We start from the raw sequence: 23,631 nt of genomic DNA, 5'->3' as shown, positions 1-23,631 counted from the left end.
AATTATTTTTTTTCTTTTTTCCCCTACCTTGTCATTTCTCTCTTTCTATGGGATAAGACTTCTTTTGCCACCACCCCCATTTTTAAAATTTTTTTCCAGGGTTACTTAAATGAATGTATCAAAGCACACCTGGTGGAAGATCCAAACAACTACAAGGAAGGAGACACAGCAACCACAGTCACAACAACAAGAGAGAGAATGCAACACATTCCAAAAAACACCTCCTGAACAGTCAGGCCTGGGACAGTTTATGACCCCTTTTTAATATAGTAGTGCTCATAGGTGCAGGACACATAGTAGTGCTCATAGGTGCAGGACACATAACAAGCTATTAAAACACATAAAGGACAGAAAACTAGCCAAAATTATGAAACGGAAGAATTCTCCTCAAAAGAAATTCCAGAAAGAAGTGATAGCTAGAGAATTGCTCAAAACATATATAAACAATACACTTGATCAAGACTTTAGAATAATAGTCATAAAATTAATAGCTGGCCTTGAAAAAAGCATAGAAGACATAAGGGAATCTATTCCTGCAGACATCAAGGACCTAAGAAATAGTCATGATGAATTAAGAAATGGTGTAAATGAGGTACAAAATAATCTAGATGCAGTGACAGCAAGGGTGGAGGAAACAGAGGGGGAGAATAAGTGAAACAGAAGAGAAAATTATGGAACATGATGAAACTGAGAAAAATAGAGATAAGAAAATACTAGACCATGAGGGGAGAATTACAGACTTAAGTGATTCAATGAAATGAAATAATATCCGTATGATATGAGTTCCAGAAGAAGAGAGAGAGAAAAGGGAAGAAAGTTTATTTGAACAAATTATAGCTGAGAACTTCCCTAATCTGGGGAGGAAAACAGGCATCCAAGTCCAAGAGGCACAGAGAACTCCCCTCAAAATCAACAAAAGCAGGTCAACACCATGACATATCATAGTGAAAATGGCAAAATACAAAGATAAAGAGAGAATTCTGAACACCACTAGGGACAAACGGGCCTTAACCTACAAGGGTAGACAAATAAGGGTATTTGCAGACCTGTCCACTGAAACTTGGCAGGCCAGGAGGGAGTGGCAGGAATTAGTCAATGCGTTGAATAGTAAATATATGCAGAGAATCCTTTATCCAGCAAGGCTGTCATTCAGAATAGAAGGAGAGATAAAGGCTTTTCCAGACAAACAAGAACTAAAAGAGCTGATGACCACTAAACCAGCATTGCAAGAGTTCCTAAGGGGGACTCTCTGAGTGGAAAGCAGCAAAGACTACAAAGGATGAGAGAACATCACCACAAGCATGAAACCTACAGCTAACACAATGACACTAAATTCTTATCTTTCAATAATCACTCTGAATGTAAATGGATTAAATGCCCCAATCAATAGACAAAGGGTATCAGAATGGATCAAAAAACAAGATCCATCTATATGTTGCCTACAGGAGACTCATTTTAGACCTGAGGACAGCTGCAGATTGAAAGTGAGGGGATGGAAAACCATCTATCATGCTACTGGAAGACAAAAGAAAGCTGGAGTAGCCATACTTATATCAGACAAACTAGACTTTAAACTAAGGCCGTAACAAGAGATGAAGAAGGGCATTATATCATAATTAAGGGGTCTATCCATCAAGAAGAGCTAATAATTGTAAATGTTTCTGCCCCTAACTTGAAAGGACCCAAATATATAAATCAATTAGTCACAAATATAAGCAATCTTAATTGATAAGAATACGGTAATTTCAGGGGACTTTAATACTCCACTTACAACAACGGACAGATCATCCAGGCAGAAAATCAATAAAGAAACAATGGAGTTGAATAATACACTGGACCAGATGGACTTGATAGATATATTCAGAGTTTTTCATCGAAAAGCAGCAAGAGACTCATTCTTCTTGAATGCATATAGAACATTCTTCAAGATAGATCACATTTGGGTCACAAAACAGCCCTCCATAAATATAAAAGAACTGAGATCATACCATGCATATTTTCAGATTACAATGCTATAAAGCTTGAAATTAACCACAAGAAAAAATGTGGAAAGCCTCTAAATGCATGGAGGTTAAAGAACATCCTACTTAAGAATGAATGGGTCAACTAGGCAATTAAAGAAGAAATTTAAAAATATACGGAAGCAAATGAAAATAAAAACACAATAGTCCAAACCCTTTGGGATGCAACAAAGGCAGTCATAAGAGGAAAATACATTGCAATCCAGACCTATCTCAAGAAACAAACAAACAAAATCCCAAATATAAAATGTAACTGCATACCTAAAGGAACTAGAAGCAGAACAGCACAGAAACCCCAAATCCAGCAGAAGAAGAGAGATAATAGAGATCAGAGCAGAAATAAACAATATAGAATCCAAAAAAAAAAAAAAAAAAAAAAACAGTAGAAGAGATCAATGAATCTAAGTGCTGGTTTTTTGAAAGAATAAACAAAATTGATAAACCCCTAGCCAACTTCTCAAAAAAAAAAAAAAAAAAAAGAGAGAGAGAGAGAGAGAGAACCTAAATAGATACAACCACGAATGACAGAGATCACACCACAGAAATACAAACAATTATTAGCAAATACTATGAAAAATTATATGCCAACAAACTGGACAACCTGGAAGCAATGGACAAATTCCTAGACACCCATACACTACCAAAACTCAAATGGGAAGAAATAGAAAATTTGAAAGGACCCATGACCAGTGAAGAAATTGTAACAGTTATCAAAAATCTCCCAACAAATAAGAGTCCTAGGTCAGATGACTTCACAGGGGAACTCTACCAGACATTTGAAGCAGAGTTAATACCTATCCTTCTCAAGCTGTTCCAAAAAATAGAAATGGAAGGAAAGCTTCCAGACTCATTCTATAAAGCCAGCATTACCCTGATTCCTAAAAAAGACAGAGACCCCACTAAGAGGAGAATTACAGGCCAACATCCCTGTTGAACATGGATGCAAAAATTCTCATCAAGATACTAGCAAATCAAATTCAACAGTATAGTAAAAGAATTATTCACCATCATCAAGTGGGATTCATTCCTGGGCTGCAGGGCTGGTTCAATATTTGCAAATCAATCAGTGTGATTCATCACATTAATAGAAGAAAGGATAAGAACCATATGATCCTGTCAATAGATGCAGAAAAAAAAAAGCAATGGACAAAATACAGCGTCTTTCTTAACAAAAATCCTCAAGAAAGTTGGGATAAAAGGAACATACCTAATGTCATAAAAACCATACAAAATGCCCACAGCTAATATCATCTTCAATAGGGAAAAACTCAGAGCTTTTCCCCTGAGATCGGGAACACAACATGGATGTCCACTCTCACCACTACTGTTTAACATAGTAGTGGAAGTCCTAGCCTCTGCCATCAGACCACAAAATGAAATAAAAGGCACCCAAATTGGCAAAGAAGCCTAATTTTTATTTTTTGCACATGACATGATACTTTACACGGAAAACCTAAAAAAACTGCTAGAACTGATACATGGAGTCAGCAAAGTCGCAGGAAATAAAATCAATGTACAGAAATTGGTTGCATTTCTATACACTGATAATGAAGCAACAGAGAAATCAAGAAATCAATCCCATTTACAATTGCACCACAAACCATAAAATACCTAGGAATAAACCTAACCAAAGATGTCAAAGATCTGTATGCTGAAAACTACAGAAAGCTTAAGAAAGAAATTGAAGAAGACACAAAGAAATAGAAAAATATTCTATGCTCATAAACTAGAAGAACAAATATTGTTAAAATGTCAATATCACCCAAAATAATCTACACATTCAATGCAATCCCAATCAAAATTGCACTGGCATTCTTCTCAGAGCTAAAGAAAACATCCTAAAATTTGTATGGAACCACAAGAGACCCCAAATAGCCAAAGTAATGTTGAAAAAGAAAACCAAAGCCAGAGGCATCACAATTCTGGACTTTAGTCTCTACCACAAAGCTGTAATCATCAAGACAGCATGGTATTGGCACAAAAACAGACACATAGAGCAATGGAATAAAATATAGAACCCAGAATTGGACCCACAAATGTATGGCCAACTAACTTTTGGCAAAGCAGGAAAGAGTATCCAATGGAAAAAAGACGGTCTCCTTAACAAATGGTGCTGGGAGAAGTGGACAGCAACATGCAGAAAAATTAAACGGGACCACCTTCTTACACAAAATAAACTCAAAATGGATGAAATACCTAAATGTGAGACAGAAAACCATCAAAATCCTAGAGGAGAAAACAGGCAACAATCTCTTTGACCTCAGCCACAGCAACTTCTTACTCGACACATCTCTGAAGGCAAGGTAAATAAAAGCAAAAATGAACTAGTAGGACCGCATCAAAATAAAAAGCTTCTGCACTGCAAAGGAAACAATCAACAAAACTAAAAGGCAATGGACAAAATGGGAGAAGATATTTGCAAATGACATATTGGATAAATGGTTAGTGTCCAAAATCTATAAAGAACTTACAAACTCAACACCTGAAAAACAAATAATCCAGTGGAGAAATGGGCAGAAGACATGAATAGACACCTTTCCAAAGAAGACATCCAGATGGCCAACAGACACATGAAAAGATGCTCAACATCACTCATAATCAGGGAAATACAAATCAAAACCACACTGGGATACTACCTCACACAGGTCAGAGTGGCTAAAATTAACAACTCAAGAAGCAACAGATGTTGGCAAAGATGTGGAGAAGAGGGAACCCTCTTGCACTGTTAGTGGGAATGCAAACTGGTGTAGCCACTCTGGAAAACAGCATGGAGTTTCCTCAAAAAATTTAAAATAGAATTATCCTAGGACGCAGCAATAGCACTACTCAAAATTTATCCAAATGATACAGGAGTGCTGATTCGAAGGGGCACATGTACCCTAATGTCTACAGCAGCACTTTCAACAACAGCCAAATTATGGGAAGAGCCTAAGTGTCCATCGACTGATGAATGGATAAAGAAGATGTGGTTTATATATACAATGGAATACTATTTGGCAACAAGAAGGAATGAAATCCTACCATTTGCAGCAATGTGGACGGAACTGGAAGGTATTATGCTAAGTGAAATAAGTCAGTCAGTGAAATACAGATATATGTTTTCACTCATGTGGAACTTGAGAAACTTAACAAAAGACCATGGGGGAAGGGAAGGGAAAAAAAAACAGTTTCAAATACAGAGGGAGGCAAACCATAAAGAGATTCTTAAATACAAAGAACGAACTGAGGGTTGATGGAGGGGCGCAGGGGAGAGGGGAAAATGGGTCATGGGCACTGAGGGGTGATGGCTATTGAGAGGTAATGGACATTGAGAACTAAAAATGGGTGATGGGCACTTGTTGGGATGAGCACTGAGTGTTGTATGTAAGTGATGAAACATGGGAATCTACCCCCGAAGCCAAGAGCACACTGTATATACTGTATGTTAGCTAATTTGACAGTAAGTTATATTAAAAAAAAAAAGGCCCTCAAGTCTTCAGGCACATGGACTAATCATTATCCTTGGTTCATGACAGAAACTCATTAGAATTTTGTGCACAATATCCTCTTAGTTTATCACTGAGTTAGTCAATTACACTTAACAATGTTATAACCTCCTTGAACTACCACCAAAACGAAAACCCAAAAAACGTGATAGTAAGCAAGAGCTAACAATATGTTCCACTTCCTCCACTCTTGTTCCATACTCCTATCGTCCACAATTATGATATCTTTGGAACTTTGGGGCTCATTACATAATCTATTCTTGATTAGACAAAATTTTGAATAGACAAAATTTCTTAGCATGTTTATTTTGAACACTTGTCTTCATCTTCCCATTTCCATCCTAGGCATTTTTTACAGTGTGGTCATCGAGTCAGATTTCCTTATAAAATTCATTCATTCAAAGTCAAATTTATCTAACTGTGGTAACACATCAAGCCCATCCTTAAAATCTAAAATGCTCTAGTTGGATGAAAATTTCTTAGGGCAGATGCAAAATGTATAATCATTACCAGAGGCTTTAGAGCAAAGCAAAGCATCCTTCTTAGTATTACAGTGGACAGCAAGAAGCAGAAAGCTTTTTCTCAAAACATAAGTAATGGGCAGCATTTTGATAACCACAAGAGAGATAATTTTGAGAATGGGCCTTTCATTAACACCTAAATAATTGTACATAAACAAACGTTTCCTTCATCTGCAAATAAGGATTGCTTCACCCATTACACAAGTAAAAAAACCACAAGCTTTCTCCCTCAAAAATTACTTTGTCTTCCTTTGAATGTTACTATTTCTTCCTAATTCTCTAAAGGAAGAAAACATTTTAAATGAGGATCACAGAACTTGAAGTCAAACATTTATCTATGTCTCTGTCATATAAAGAAACAAAATAATTGGTGATTAATTTTCCTTCTTTGTCTCCTCTACTGGTACCCTGTTCCGAAAGTACATTTCCTGGTTAACATTTTCCATCTACACCAGAAACCCACCCGTTCCCCCAAAGTTGTTTTAGGGATTCTGCCAAATTCTACACAAAACCGCTTATGGCCCATATACACAGGGAAAGGGGGAAGAAAAAGAGACTGTCCAAATGTTGGTACTTGGGGAAAAGTAATAGCTCATGTATCTGCAACCCCAGCTGGGCAAAATAGCAGAAAAAAGGTGGATGGGAATAAGGGATCAAAAAAGGTCGGTTGACTAGCAGAAGCCATGGGTGTAGTAAGCCCATTCTACACTGATTCAACAACTAGGTCAAAAGGTACATCCCCTCAGGTAGGTAAAACAATCTAAAATTTTTAAAATAGCATGAAATATTGATGTTTGCTGATCTTGCATGGTCCAAGGACCTTTATTTCACTAATGAGTATCTAGTTCTTGGTGGAGATCCAAGCTGAGTGGCAGATAGTTACTTTTTATAGAATCTTTAACAGAGTTTGCCCAGAACTTATACAAGATGAAAGAAGCAAAGATGAATTAAAGTGCAGCCAAGATCAGAGGTTAAGTATGTCGCTAATTTTTTCACCGAATTATAAATATTTATTTATTACTGAGATTTAGGGAATCTAGTGGATGAAGTCTGTGAGTTTTGATCCCTTTTGCCAGGTCCAATATGGAAACTAAAGGGGTCAGACAAGCCTGTATTGACAGGGATATTACAGAGGTGAACAGTGAGGTAACTGGAAAGTTTAAGCCCAGATGGTCGTCATCTATTTGGTCATGTATAACAAAGCCAGCAGCAATGATTGAAAGTTGGGCTAAAAATGTCTTTGAAAAATCTCAGTGGCCAAAGAGACACTAAAATCATAAGAACTAAGACTTATTGGGTGCCTACAATATCCCACGAACTCTTCGAAGGGCTTCAGTGTATCTTATTTATGTTTTCCACCAATCCTACGATGCACCTGTGTTTCTACTTTTCTTTTTAGAGACAGAGTGTGTGTGCAAGCTAGGGAGAGGGACAGAGGGAGAGAGAGAAAATCCCAAACAGGCTCCATGCTCAGTGCAGAGCCTGATGTGGGGCTCAATCCCATGACCCTGGGATCATGACCTGAGCTGAAAGGTAGAGTTGGATGCCCAACTGACTGAGGCACTCAGGCGTCCCATGTTTCTACTTTTATAATTGAGGAAATGGGAGTGAAGAGCTATTAGAATGATACATACAGTTATTAAGTGGTGGAGTTTTGGGATGCAGGCTTATTCCAAAGCCTAACCTTTAAAATATTACATTGATCCTATTTGTATTTATGTAGCATAAACTTGTAATGATACTGGTTTTCCCATGTATGAAACTTTCTTCAAAACAATGTGTAGACCTAGATGGGCATAACAGGAATAAAGAACCCTGAAGAGGTATCACAGTGTTAAGATCAGCCATGAAAATCCAACAGGAGATTACAGAACAGAGTCTATGATTATGAAGGTAGTAGCATTTTTGGTCCACGTGATAAGAATAATTTACACACCATGGAAACTTAAATAATGGTAGTTATTATTGCTTTGGTGTAAAATATTTGTTTCTCCTAAATTTTATAAGCTTTTATCAAAGAGATGCCATGTAATCTGATTTTGTTGCCATTCTCACTGTCCCTGACATATTGAACTCCCTCCCATATACTCTGTACATAATAGAATATAGTCAGGAATTTTTGGAATAAACCCTTATTTATATATATACTATTTTCCAGCCCTCCTAGAACTACACTCTTTAAGAGTAATTATAACTCATTTAAAATTTTCAATGTTGAGGAGATAATATGGTATCCAAATATAATCATTTCCATTATACATTAATTTTTCAGGCTTCTTGTATGGTACTTATAAAAATGCTCATAGAAAAATAAAGTAACTGGGGTGCCTTGGGTGGGTGGCAGTTAGGTGTCCAACTTCATTCAGCTCAGGACATGATCTCATGGTTTGTGGGTTCAAGCCCCACATTGGGCTCTGTGTTGGCAGCTCAGAGCCTAGAGCCTGCTTTGGATTCTGTGTGTGTGTCTCTCTCTCTGCCCTTCCCTCTGTCTCTCTTTGTCTCTCAAAAAAATAAAATAAAACATTAAAAATTAAAAAAAAAAGAAAAATAACGTGACCTTAAAAATACTAATCAGTACAGTCCCTATTTACAATCTAAATTATAATTGTCTCAATTTTTTTATATTGACTACATACCCCTCATTACATGTGTAAACAACCTTTGCTCCATATTCAAATTCATTTCCTCTTGCAAGATGAAAGGAACCAAAAGAAGTATCTCCAGGATGTCCACAGGGCCTTTCTAAAATGATCAAAAGAATATAATATCATTATGTAATGCAGGGAAACACATTTGATGTAGAAGTTCAAGGAAAATGGTATTTAATATTATATCCAAAGACATAATTGAAGATGTAGAAAAGTGAAAAATAACACAAAGTTATTATTTTATTATTAAACTTGTCTATATGGTGGATTTTTTTATTTTGGAAGATTTCAACTCCTTATTAAGAATAATGATGGTATAGGGGCGCCTGGGGGGCTCAGTCGGTTAAGCATCCAACTTCGGCTCAGGTCATAATCTCACAGTTCGTGGGTTCAGCTCCGCGTCGGGCTCTGTGCTGACAGCTCAGAACCTGGAGCCTGCTTCATATTCTGTGTCTCCCTTTCTCTCCCCCCCTCCCCTACCTGTGCTCTCTCTCTCTCTCTCTCAAAAATAAATAAACATTAAAAAAAAAGAATAATGATGGTATATTATTTTGTGTTTAAATGACAATTATGATATAATTCAGCTAATATTGCTACGATATCAAACATTTGGTATTTTCACAACTAAAGTTTTCACAAATGTATGATTTACTTACTCCGACATATCCTCAATGGATTAAGAGCCACCCATTCTCCATTCTTGCATTCCATTATAATAGCTCCAAGAGTTCTATATCCAGGTCGGCATTTATATGTAGCCTGAGTTCCCTCTGGATATTTTTGTTCAGGCCAGACACCTACCAAAATTTCATTTTGTTTTCCTGGAGGCGGTCCTTCACAATCTAAAAACAATAAAAATAAAGTAATTGCTTAAAGTGTTTTTTTAAACTTCCAAAACATTTAGGTTATTTTTTCTTTTAAAAATACCTATGCTGGGAGGAGTCAAAATGGCAGACAAGTAAGAAGATCATTATTTCCTTCACCCCTCAAAGACACCAGTATTAAGGTCAGAACACTTTCTGCAGAGGAAATCAATCTACAGAGTGGCAGAAGGATCCCCACAGGTGGAACGAGACAGTTTGGTGGTACAGAGGCAGGCGTTTGAGAATCAGGAGAGAAAAAATGGGCAGTGTAGGCAAGGAGAGGAGGGGACCACTTTTGTGGAGAGACAAAAGGAAGTGAAGAAAGGTTGTAGAAGTGTGGGATTGTATTTGGACAAGAGGAAAACTTCTCTGGACCATGGACAGGGGAACAAAAAATACAGATAGAGCCAATTTCTACTTTGCAAACAGCCTTATAAGTGAAGATCGGAGTTTTTAGGGTTGTTTGACTTTCTCTGGACTGGAGCCGGCTGTGTGCAGGTACCTGGTGGCGAGAGGGGCCAGTCCTGGGGTGCGGTAGCGTTCTCAAGGTCTCAAGTTCTCAAGCACTGGCAGACAGCAGTCCCTTCCTCCCAAGTACTGTGGGAAGAGGGCATATTGCCCAAGGACAAAGACATTGCAGGTGCCAACCTGAGGCCCTTCGTTGGCAGGGCAGAGTGGCATTATTCTGGAACCAGGCTCACGCAGAGCGGGATACGAGGTGCTGGAGGAGACTGTGGAGCAGGACAGGTCGAATGCCCACGCTACTCTGTAAGGCGCTGCCTGAACTGCACGGTTTGAGACACCCCCTGCGGGGAGGAGAGACTGCGGTGTTGCCATTTTTCTTACCAACACCAACATGCTGGGGCTTCAGGGAACAGGACAGTGGCTCCACTGGGAGCCTACTTACATGAACTCCAGCCCCTCCGTGCCTGTAACTGCTTATCTACTGGAGCAGGACTGACACTGAGTGAACCGCAGGGGCCAGATTCCAGACCAGCACAGCCACCAGTCCCAGGCACCAACAGACAACTGTCCTGCAGTTTTGTATATACGGACGGAAGAATCATAAGAATGAATCAGTGATATACAAGATAAACTTATGGAAAATAATGAAGCTGAAGAGAAGAGGTAAAGAAAAATATCAGATCACGAATGCAGACCTAGGGAACTCAGTGACTCCATAAATCATAGTAACGTTCGTATCACTGGAGTCCCAGGGAAGAGAAGGAAAAGGGAGCAGAAGGTTCATTGGAGGAAATTATAGCTGAAAACTTCCCTAAACTTGGGAAGGAAACAGACATCCAAATCCAGGAGGCACAGAGAATTCCCATCAGAATAAACAGGTCATGATCTCAGGGTTGGGAGATCAAGCCCCATGTCAGGCTCCTCACTGGATGTGGAGCCTACTTAAGATTCTCTCTCTCTTCCCTTTGTCCCTCCCCTGACTCCCATACACACGTGCTTTCTCTATTTCTAAAAAACAAACGAAAAAACACTCAAACGAAGAGAGATAGAGGGAACATACCTCATTATCATAAATGCCACATATGAAAGACCCACAGCTAATATAATTCTCAATGAGGAAAAACTGAGAACTTTTCTTCTATGGTCAGGAACAAGATAAGGATGACCGCTCTCACCATTGTTACTTAACATAGTACTGGATGTCTAGTCTCAGCATCAGTCAAAAAAAAAAAAAAAAAAAGGAAAGTAAAAAAGAAAGAAAGAAAAGGAAGGAAGAAAGAAAGGCAAGGCATCCAAATCAAGAAGGAAGAAATCAAACTTTCATTATTCATAGACAACATGATAATCTACATAGAAAACCCAAAACTCTCCACTAAAAATTTCTGGAACTGATACACAATTCAGTAAAGTTGCAGGAAACAAACTCCATGCAGAGAAGCCTGTTGCATTTTTACATACCAATAGTGAGGCAGCAGAAAGAAAAATGAAAGAATTCACTCCATTTATATTTGCACAAAAACCATAAGATACTTAGGAAAAAACCTAATCAAAGAGGCAAAAAGATCTGTACTCTGCAAACTACAGAATACTGATGAAAGAAACTGAAAGCAACAAAAAGAAATGGAAAAATATTCCATGCTCATGGACTGGTAGAACAAATATCATTAAAACATCTATATCACTCAAATCAATCTACACATGTACTGCAATCCCTATCAAAATACCACCAGCAGTTTTCACAGAGCTGGAACAAACAATCCTAAAATGTGTATGGAACCACAAAAGATTCCAAATAGCCAAAGTAATCTTGAAAGAGAAAAGCAAAGCTGGAGGCATCAGAATTCCAGACTTCAAGCTACATTACACAGCTGTAGTCACCAAGACAGCATAGTGCTGGTATAAAAACAGACATGCAGATCAGTAGAACAGAATAGAAAACTCAGAAACGGACCCACAACTATATAGTCAACTAATCTTTGACAAAGCAGGAAAGAATATCCAATGGAAAAAAGTCTCCTCAATAAATAGTGTTGGGAAAACTGGACAACAACATGCAGAAGAATGAAACTGGACCACTTTCTTACAAGGTACACAAAATATATTCAAAGTGGATGAAAGACCAAAATATGAGATGGGAAACCATCAAAATCCTAGAGAACACAGACAGCAACCTCTCTGATTTGGGCCATAGGAACCTCTTACTGGATACGTCATCAAAGGCAAGGGAAACAAAAGCAAAAATGAACTATTGGGACTTCATCAAGATAAAAAGCTTCTGCACAATGAAGAAAACAATCAACAAACTAAAAGGCAACCTTCAGAGTGGGAGAAGATATTTGCAAATGACATATCTGATAAAGGGTTAGTATCCAAAATCTATACAGAACTTATCAAACTCAACACCCAAACAAATAATCCAGTTATGAAATGGGCAGAAGACATGAATAGTTTTCCAAAGACATACACATGGCCAACAGATACATGAAAAGATGCTCAACATCACTCATCATTAAGGAGATACAAATCAAAACCACGATGAGATACTATCTCACACCTGTCAATGGCTGAAATTAACAGCACAGAAAACAACAAGGCATTGGCAAGGAGGCAGAGAAAGGGGAACCCTCTTGCAGTGTTGGTGTGGGAATGCAAACTGGAGCAGCCACTCTGGAAAACAATATGGAGGGTCCTCAAAAAGTTAACAATAGAACTACCCTACAATCCAGCCATTGCACTGCTAAGTATTTAACAGAAGGATACAAAAATGCTGATTCTGAAAGGCTACATGCAGCTTGATATTTACAGCAGCATATCAACGATTAGTCAAATTATAGAAAGAACCCAAATGTCCACTGATGGATGAATGGATAAAGAGATGCAGCACGCACACACACACACACACACACACACACACACACACACACACACACAGGAATACTACTCAGCCATCAAAAAGTATGAAATCTTGACATTTGTAATGCACCAACAGAACTAGAGTGTATTTATGCGAAGCAAAATAAGTCAGTCAGAAAAAGACAAATACCACATGATTTCACTCATATGTGGAATTTAAAAAATGAAAGAGATGAACATAGGAGGAAAAAAAGAGAGGCAAACCATAAAACAGACTCTTAAGTATAGAGAACAAACTGAGGGTTGCTGGAGGGGAGGTAGGTGGGGAAATGGATTACAAGTAATGAATACTGAGGAGGGCATTTGTTGTGATGAGCACTGGGTGTTATGTGTAAATGATGAACCACTAAATGCTACTCCTGAAACTAATATTGCAGTAGATACTAACTAACTGTAATTTAAATAAAAACTTTAAAAGATAGAATGATTACATTTAAATAAAAACTTTAATTTAAAAAAACACTTTGAAAGATAGAATGATTACATTAGGTCTCCAATGATTACTTTTAAAAATGGCAAATTCAAAGATACTTATCACCAGACATATTTATTAGTATTACTTTCACTGCATAACTCCTTTCTTTACTTGGTTTTATGACAATGGCTTAACATTCTATTCTAGAATTTCTTTTTAAAAGGTAAGGGGCAAATAATCAACAGAGGTGAAGACCATCATGGAACCCATCTCTGATGAACATGTTTCACATTTCATACACGCTCCATATAAAACTAGACTTTTCTGTAGTAAATAACACTTGTGTGAGATTTCATATGCAGTAATTTCTCTTTGATGTTTTAGCACATTTTTAGCACATTTATGTTAGGGAACTTTTAATAAATGATTCTACATTAATTTTGATTTTTAGAATTTAAGTAAACATTCTGTTTCTCCACTAGATGGTGCTAACATCCTGTCATAAAACAACACAAACCACCTCTCTGGATTCCCCCCTCTTCCAAAGAACCAGATTTTTTTTGTTGTTCGTTTTTAAATTTAATGTTCATGATGAAGATTTTATGCTTAATTGCAGGCTAATATGTGTGTTTTTCATTTCAGAAATTCAAATCCACTTCATGGCATTCTGGCTATTGGAAAAATAAGTTAATTTTCAAACACAGATGCCAATATTGTGAGTACAGAACTATTTTTTAGTAATATGTTAATATTTTGATAAACACAGTTCCTATCCTATTAAGCTAATGCAAGGTAAAGGTAATAAAGTTTTATCAATTAATTTATTTCATTTAAATTATTTTTTGAACTAATCGGCCAAGAGTAATCCATCTTCAAAACATTTAAAGTAATCAATTCACACACACACACACACACACACACACCCACACACACACCACTAGCCCATTAGCTAGCCTGAGGCAAATGCCTTTTCCTCAGGTTATGTTTCAAAATAATACATTTATACCATCTGCTCTTGAATTTTCAAATTTGGTTAATTGCTTTTAACAACCAGATGGGAAAGACATTATACACACCTTTCACATAATCTTCCTACCAGCTTCTCACAATTTTTACTATGTATATATGTTTACTATAGTATAAGTATTCTCATATTGATTACCCTTTTTACTTCAAATAACTCTTAAAATTATGGTGCTTTTTCCATGAACTTTGAATGGCATCTCTTGACTGTACGAAAACAGTGTCACGACCCCTTTCTCCATTGCCCCATTTTCCAGTGCCATCTCCAAAATCTGAGTTGTGATTATGACCATTTGACATCCTTCACTGTGACACAGTCTGCTAGCTAGTCTGCAAGCCTCCATTCTCCACGGGGTTACATAGGATTTTTTTTCCAAAATTGGTCATGTCACTCTTGTGATTAAAATTCTTTGCTGAATTTTCCTTTCATTTGTAAGACATTCTAAACCTAATCAAGAAAACCTCAATCAAATGTGTACCAGACTGCTTTGGTAGAGTAAGGTTGGTCTCTTTGTACAATTACTCTATTTTTCTAAAATTATTTTGAGAAAAAAAGAATAGGAGATACTACTTTTTAAATAGCTTAATTCTAAACTCAGTAGGCATTAGAACAGATTTTAAAGCCAAACTAAAAATCAACATCGAAAAAGTAAATCGAATGGACAAAATGGAAATAGCAAAAATAGATATTTTATGTTAAATTTCTTTCCTATCTTCTCATTGGTATATATGAATATTAGTTACATATACATGTACATGATATGATCCAATTAGTTTTTCAAAATAAGATATATTCAGATTATTTTACAAATAACATGAGGATAAAGATATGTGGCAAATAATATATACACCTCTATAAATAAAGTTATCGGTTGCAATGAAGTTTTTAAAAATATAAACTCTAGAAAAAGCAGAGAGAGATTATATTATACTATTGAGGCATTTGAAAAAATAAACTTATGCTTAAATATTTTCTTAAATATGACTATGCAATTTCCTCTTGAAATTTTAACAGTGTAAAGACCATGAAGATAATTACAGGATTATGGAAAGCAAATGGGAGAACAGGTCATAGCTATAAGAAATTGGGCAGAATACAAGTATGCCATAATTAGGATTGAAGCAAGTTACTATCAGGATACAGCCTGAATATATCACTGAAATCAAATTTCTTGAAATGTGTAGTATTTGGATCGCTACTACCTAATGCCAATTATTGTTCAAGTCAAAATGGTAGCTTCTTAAAATAAGTTGTTAGTATATATTGACTGGTTGCTATAAAAAAGGAGCTTAGTTGGAGGGAGACATTAAAATAAGGACCTTTAAAAACTGTAGCAGGAATGATTCTGCATCTGAATAATTATCATGTCAATCCTGAGGATAAGGATTAAAAAAGAAAAGAAGAAAAACAACACACACTATACCCAATTTCACCTGTAGTACTTCTGGAATTGTAACTGATGGAAGATTTAGAAAGGTGGGGATGATTTCAATCCTCTGTTTTTACAGATCTACTATCAGTCTTTTGTAAACACAACTGATGTTTCCTCAGTCCTTTTTTTTTTTTTTTTTTTTTTTTATGGAGGGGGCAGGAGTAAAAGGAGACAGAGAGAGAGAGAGAGATTCAGAGAGAGAGAGGGAGATTGAGAGAATCCCAAGCAGGGTCCATTCCCAGGGTGGAGCTCCACACGGGACTCGATGTCAAGACTGAGATCATGACCTGAGCTGAATCAAGAGTCCGATGCTTAACCAATTGAGCCACCCAGGAGCCATGTTCCTCAGTCTTGAATGTCCTCCTCCCTGGCATCCTTATTTCCATGACTCCCATCCAACCTTCAAAGCCTACACAAGATGCCATCGTGACCCTGACAGATTTGGCTCTCTTCATTCCACCTCTTACAAACAAACTCCCCAACCTGATCCCACTCCAAACTCATTGCAACTTGGATTTCTTGCCTCCTCTAAATGACCCTGTAGTCTCTCTTTTCCTTGTCTCCATCACAATGCTTTATACAGTAAAATACAATATGTTGACGAAATACAATAATCATTCCTTTTGTTTTCCCCACTAAATGGCCTTTTGGTAAATGCTAGTCCTAATGCCTGGCACTTAGCAGGCACTTAAAAAGTGACCACTGGATAGGCAAGTAAATGAATGAAAGAAGGGATGGATAAATATGAAGCTCTTTTGGAACATTATATCCGCAGATTGCAGGCAACCAATGGGAAGAGCAAAGTAGACAGTAACCAATGTAAAAGATAAGACATGAGAACACATGTGCAGTGATCTCAAAGCTCTATTGCATGAACCCAAGAAACTCTATCTGTAACTCCATTGTACCTCTTGTCTACGTGTCTTAATTTTGAATGTATGCCATAATTTTGAAGTCAGGAAGCATTTTAAATTTGTTCAAAAAGGCTGTGGGGAGCCTTTGAAGGAACAATTCTATAAGCACTTTCCTATCTATTACATTTTTGGTCAACATGGTTTGAGAAACTTGGCTCTCTCAGTTAAAACGTCCAAACACAAAGAAGTGCTATGTCAAACCTATTTAACCCGTTTGTTATTTTTGTGATTTTTTTCCCTAAAATGTAGCACATTTTACCCCAAATATATCATCTCTTGTTTATGCACCATATTCTGAAACTAGTTAAAGTTGTTAAGATATGGGTAAAGTGCACATCAGTTTAGTGAGCACAGGATAGACTGGTTGGGAAAAACTCACATCCTGGGCAGGTAGGAATGGTGTGTGGGGTGAGGGGGAGGCATAATTGGGAAGAAAGGAAAGTGCAAAGGTTGTAGAACAATCAGGGATTGGGCAAAGAAAAGTGGATCGACGTAGCCTTGGCCAGTAGCCCTAGCAATCAAAGGCCAAAAGAGAATTTATGTGTCATTGGGGGACATACTTATTTTTAGCTAAGAACAATTTCAACAAAACTTGATAAGTGAGTTGTAGTTTAACATTATGTGCAGGCAGAAAAGTAGCATATGCATTCTCCATTATGTCTACATTAAAAAAAAACAAGGCTTGCTGTGGCACACCTCTCCCTCTCGTGACACTCCCGGGGCGTCTGCTCTGAGCCTTCTCATGGCGCTCACTGTCACGCTTCACCCATCAGATCTCCCCTCCCCAGGGCCACCTCAACTTCCAGAGTTCCTTAGTCCCTTCTTCACCCTCATCATCCGTTTCTACCTTTCCTCACTGAAATTGTAATAGAGAACTTTTCAGCTTATAATGATTCACAGTAAATTGCAGTAAATACTATTGGATTTTACTAAAGTATTTATTCAGTGTTTGGTATTCCACATAAATTTCAGGTTTGTTGAATCTAGTAAAATCAATACATTTCTTTTTTTCTTTTTAATTTTTTTCTTAACGTTTATTTATTTTTGAGACAGAGAAAGACAGAGCATGAACGGGGGAAGGTCAGAGAGAGGGAGACACAGAATCTGAAACAGGCTCCGGGCTCTGAGCTGTCAGCACAGGGCCAGACGTGGGGCTCGAACTCACAGACCCAGACCGCGAGATCATGACCTGAGCTGAAGACGGCCACTTAACCCACTGAGCCACCCAGGCGCCCCAGTCTTTTTTTCTTTTTTAAAGAACATTTTCTTTTTTTTTTATAGAATTTATTTTTTTTAATGTTCATTTAGTTATTTTGAGAGACAGAGTGCAAACTGCAGAGGAGGAGAGGAGGAGAGGGGGAGAGGGGGAGAGGGGGAGAGGGGGAGAGGGGGAGAGGGGGAGGGAGAGGGAGAGAGAGAGGGGGAGGGAGAGGGAGAGGGAGAGAGAGAGGGGGAGGGAGAGGGAGAGAGAGAGGGGGAGAGGGAGGGAGAGGGAGAGGGAGAGGGAGAGGGAGAGGGAGAGGGAGAGGGAGAGGGAGAGAGAGAGAGAGAGAATATCCCAAGCAGGCTCCCAGGTGTCAGCACAGAGCCTGCTGTGGGGCTCAATGACACAAACTGTGAGATCATGACCTGAGCTAAAATCAAGCGTTGGATGCCTCACCTAAGGAGTCACCCAGGTGCCCCTACTACATTTCAAAGAAGAGAGGATACTGAAGGCAGTTGGGCCACTGCACAACTTTAAATCACACCATATAGGTAAACATCACACAAATACTTCTAAAAACTGGAGTTTTCTTGACAGCAGAAGGCGAATTCCTATTTATCATATTGGCATTGAAACACAGGGTTCGGGATTAAACGCCACTACCTCAAGTTTTCTGGATTACATAAGTATGTATAACATTCATACACATCTTTATAAAATAGTACTTTTAATTAATCTATAAGTAATTCTTACGATTGATAACATCAATTATTTTTTCCATTTGAGGGTTAACTCTAAAATTGGAAACCATCTTGTACTTGAAACAATATACAAAAAATTGTTTTACTTTGTTTTCTGATAGAAGAGAACCTCTCTAGCTTTGATCTATATTTTACTCCTGAAAGATTATTTTTGGCCCTTGAAACCTCCACAATTAGGTAACACCCACATCTCTCCAAACAAAATTTTAGTAGGTTTAGGAGGTTTTTAATTTATTCACATTTCTCAGCCAGGAATTTCTGGGCTGTGGCTAATTTCAATGATTATACACTTTGTAGACCCGAAGACTAAACGGTCTACATGAAAACCTGGTCATAATATATTCCGGGAAACAGAAACTACTATGTGGTAAGATTGAGGGACTGTAATTCTAAACTTTGTCCTGTGAATATGACCAGTTCTTAGCAGCCTGTGGTGATTCGTCCAACTGCGATGTTTTACAAGGAAAACAACTAATGTTTCTACACGCCTGGCAATGGCAAATCAGAGAGCCTATTGCATCGAAAAGGTACTAACTGGTCTCCATGAAACTTGGGCCAATAAATTCTTCCTATGGGCTATCATTCCTCTTTAGAGTGAGGAGGATTTTCTGAGGAATGTTCACTCTGAACAGGACAGAGGCAATTTATGAAATACTAAAACATTAAGACCGGTTGAGTAAAGCAGATTGTGCTGGTGTTCCAAACTGTCTTCTCAATTCCTCAATTTACCATTCACTATTCAATTTGGTATTTCTCAATATCTCAATTTACTATTTCATATTTATTTCTACATGGGAAATAAAACCAGAGGCAACTATTGAAGGATATATGGATATTTTTTAATGAGTAAGGTTACTTTGTTGAGTGAAATTTCTGTTAGGTATGGTAGACTGATGGAATTGGCATTTCAAACCAGTTTTAGAACTTTTTGGCAAACAAGGAATAAATCACAGTTCTACATCTGCTGAAAATTCATGTGATTTTTTTCTACTCACTTGTGCATCATGTGCGCTTTTGGGAAAATCATGAGGCTAAAGTATTGCTTTAAATACTTTAAATAGTAATGTTACAGTTTCTCTATTAGGACTTAGCCAGATTTACAGTCAGTCTCACGATAGTGTGCAGAGTGCTAATGCCCAATTCACCAGCAGAAATGGATGCCACATTTAAACACGTTTTGATGAAATAGAAAATACAGGTGAAATGAGTCGGCTGGAATCAATTATGTAAGTAAGGAGTTTACATCAGTATTACTTAATTTGTAATACATGCTTTATAACACCCGATTTTAAAGTTTCAAATTCCGCTTTGTAATCACTGAAACAGTTTAATTAAACTAGGCATCAATTCTTGAGTTTTAAACATGAGCTGGAAAGGAAACAAATCTTCCTTACATGACAAATGATGTCCACATAAAGCCTAGGCAAACAGTATGTAAATATTGAGACACTGAACATACTCCTGCTAAAGAAAAGACAAAAACACTTGTGTACAGAAAAAGATGTTTGTAATGGTTTGTAGCATTAAGAGTGTTCTGGAACTCTTTGCCAATACAATAATATTTTACATTTGAATACACACTGCAATATTTACATTTGCAGTAAATACGATTGTATAGCTAGTTTAAAAGGTGGCTGGATATAAGGTTTCTGAACTAAAAATCAAGCAATAGCATATCAGACTGTGAAACTAAAAACGCTCCGTGTCTCAGAAAAAAAAAAAATTAAGCATATTTGAATAAACCTTAAAAAAATAACTGAGGAATATAATTAAAGAGAGATACCTGCCTTCATTTTCTAAATTGAAAGACCATCAATGACAGAGCTTTAGTGTTATTTGTTGGTATATTTCAATGCTTAGAGGCTGACAGGAAGCAAGCATTCAAAAAAACTTGTTGACTTAGTGAAATGTTTTGGAAATTTATGAACGATAGGTAACTCATTTGTTTTAAAAATGTCATTCAAAAAAAGTAAATCAAATAGTATCACACAGTTTCCTATCATGAACTAGAAACCAAATTCCATCCAAAGAAACTTTTTAATCTCTTGAGAAGTAGTGTTCGAATTAAATGTAATTATATGTCTAGAAATCGCCTTACTAATGCCAGAAAATAAAAACTTCTACATTCATATACACTATTCTCTTAAGAATAGTCTTGAGACTGGTCTTCTAGAATATACCTCAAATACAACCACAGGCAAACACCAATGAGAATATTTGGATGTTATAAACATTGCATATTCATTTTTTTCAAATTTATATGATATATTCATGCCAAAGGTACAAGTAATTCTTGCTTGTCTATCAGACTTTTAAGGCCGTGACAATAACAGTTGTAAATGCTAAAGGGATTCTTCTTTAGAAAGAGTTAACATCTATATCTGAGATAAATCTAGTCATTAGATGATTTGAAGGTTTCTATTGTCTAATTTCTGTTCTGGTTCTATATATGTTCATATGCTTCTTAATACTTTCACAGAAAGCATTTGGGTAAAAATTCTAAGCAAAAAGAGTAAATTATGTTTTATGATAATTACAAGGGAAATGCTTATATTACAGCATTCAAAATATTAAAACTTGTTTTGAATTTTTACATTAAATAAAATTATGACGAATAATCACATCATCTAAATAAGCTGCTTCTATTTTTTGAAACTTAACAATGTCAAAAGCCACTCACACACTAAGCTACAGAACAGTAATTAAATCACAATCTACACCAAATTCCTATTACCACTGTGAAAAGCAGAACAGAAAATGTTTTATAACACAGAAAAGGCTTTCTTTTTTTCACTCTTACCTTCTGCAACACAAACAGTCCACCACATAAGCCAAACAACCTGTGCTGAAAATCTCATTTTCAGGATCCTTTAGGGGCACATTTAATAGCCGACACTGCTCACACTATGTCAGCTGCTCTTCTGCTAAAAGCTGTGATTAGAGCAGCAAAGCACTTGCTCCAAAAGGAAGTTGAAACACAGTTTGGGAATGTAAGGGATTACTAGATGCTCCGCCCATCAGAAACTTTTGCAAAGTAAAAGAAAAAAAATCAATCACAAGCCCCAGCAATGCCAGAGTTGGAATCAGACTCCCACTGCACTCCCACTGAATGTTAACGCTGTGACCCACTTTTGTTTTTATAAACCCAGGCTGTTCTAAGTTGGAACATGTTCAGGTTCTTGGAATGTGCAAGGCAGTAACAGGTGATAAACTTCGGATTTCATTAACTCTCTAATTATTCAAACCCATTCAGATCTATTGTGTGTATACTTCAAAAGATAAAACAATAAAAGCACCTTTAAAAATCATTTACAGGGGTGTCTGGGTGGCATATTCGGTTAAGCATCCAACTTCAGCTCAGGTCATGATCTCCCAGCTCGTGGGTTCGAGCCTCCAGCCAGGCTTTGTGCTGACAGCTCAGAGCCTGGAGCCTGCTGCAGGTTCAGTCTCCCTCTTTCTCTGCCCTCCCCCCATAAATATAAATAAACATTAAAAAAATTTTAAAAGAAATCATTTACAGAGCTTGACGTTAGGCAACGCTTTCACAAACAAGACCCAGACAACGTGAGTGAACTTTGCCAAGAGTGCAGTGCTGGTTGATATTTGGGACCTGCTTTTCCCGCAAACCATGCACTTATTCTTTTTTTTTTTTTTTTTTTTAGTTTATTTATCTTTATTTTTTTTCAATATATGAAATTTATTGTAAAATTGGTTTCCATACAACACCCAGTGCTCATCCCAAAAGGTGCCCTCCTCAATACCCATCACTCACCCTTCCCTCCCTCCCACCCCCCATCAACCCTCAGTTTGTTCTCAGTTTTTAACAGTCTCCTATGCTTTGGCTCTCTCCAACTCTACACTCTTTTTTTTTTTTTTCCTTCCCGTCCTCCATGGGTTTCTGTTAAGTTTCTCAGGATCCACATAAGAGTGAAAACATATGGTATCTGTCTTTCTCTGTATGGCTTATTTCACTTAGCATCACACTCTCCAGTTCCATCCACGTTGCTACAAAGGGCCATATTTCGTTCTTTCTCATTGCCATGTAGTACTCCATTGTGTATATAAACCACAATTTCTTTATCCATTCATCAGTTGGTGGACATTTAGGCTCTTTCCATAATTTGGCTATTGTTGAGAGTGCTGCTATAAACATTGGGGTACAAGTGCCCCTATGCATCAGTACTCCTGTATCCCTTGGGTAAATTCCTAGCAGTGCTATTGCTGGGTCATAGGGTAGGTCTATTTTTAATTTTTTGAGGAACCTCCACACTGCTTTCCAGAGTGGCTGCACCAATTTGCATTCCCACCAACAGTGCAAGAGGGTTCCCGTTTCTCCACATCCTCGCCAGCATCTATAGTCTCCTGATTTGTTCATTTTGGCCACTCCGACTGGCGTGAGGTGATATGAGTGTGGTTTAGATTTGTATTTCCCTGATGAGGAGCGACGTTGAGCATCTTTTCATGTGCCTGTTGGCCATCCGGATGTCTTCTTTAGAGAAGTGTCTATTCATGTTTTCTGCCCATTTCTTCACTGGGTTATTTGTTTTTCGGGTGTGGAGTTTGGTGAGCTCTTTATAGATTTTGGATACTAGCCCTTTGTCTGATATGTCATTTGCAAATATCTTTTCCCATTCCACTGGTTGCCTTTTAGTTTTGTTGGTTGAAACAACTTTGCTGTTGAGAAGCTTTTTATCTTCATAAGGTCCCAGTAATTCATTTTTGCTTTTAATTCCCTTGCCTTTGGGGATGTGTCGAGTAAGAGATTGCTATGGCTGAGGTCAGAGAGGTCTTTTCCTGCTTTCTCCTCTAGGGTTTTGATGGTTTCCTGTCTCACATTCAGGTCCTTTATCCATTTTGAGTTTGTTTTTGTGAATGGTGTGAGAAAGTGGTCTAGTTTCAACCTTCTGCATGTTGCTGTCCAGTTCTCCCAGCACCATTTGTTGAAGAGACTGTCTTTTTTCCATT

General features: G+C 37.5%; 1 protein-coding gene across 2 annotated transcripts in view; it reads right to left on the bottom strand.

Annotated features, from left to right (window-relative positions):
* Nucleotides 1-21,992, bottom strand: part of LOC109261391 (complement factor H-like) — a 97,751-nt gene extending 75,759 nt beyond the window's left edge. For both annotated transcript variants that reach the window (XM_053908990.1, XM_053908991.1), the window contains exons 1-3: nt 21,467-21,992; nt 9,332-9,517; nt 8,664-8,769 (exon numbers count right to left, since the gene is read on the bottom strand). In XM_053908990.1, coding sequence (XP_053764965.1) covers nt 8,664-8,769; nt 9,332-9,517; nt 21,467-21,524 — 350 coding nt within the window. In that variant the 5' untranslated portion in view covers nt 21,525-21,992. The remainder of the gene's footprint in view (nt 1-8,663; nt 8,770-9,331; nt 9,518-21,466) is intronic.
* Nucleotides 21,993-23,631: the final 1,639 nt, after the last annotated feature.

This window comes from Panthera pardus, unplaced genomic scaffold, assembly GCF_024362965.1.
Source record: "Panthera pardus isolate Hobbes unplaced genomic scaffold, ASM2436296v1 HiC_scaffold_21, whole genome shotgun sequence".
Lineage (NCBI taxonomy): Eukaryota > Metazoa > Chordata > Mammalia > Carnivora > Felidae > Panthera > Panthera pardus.
Note: the sequence above shows the minus strand (reverse complement) of the source record. Positions and strands in the feature narration are given on the sequence as shown.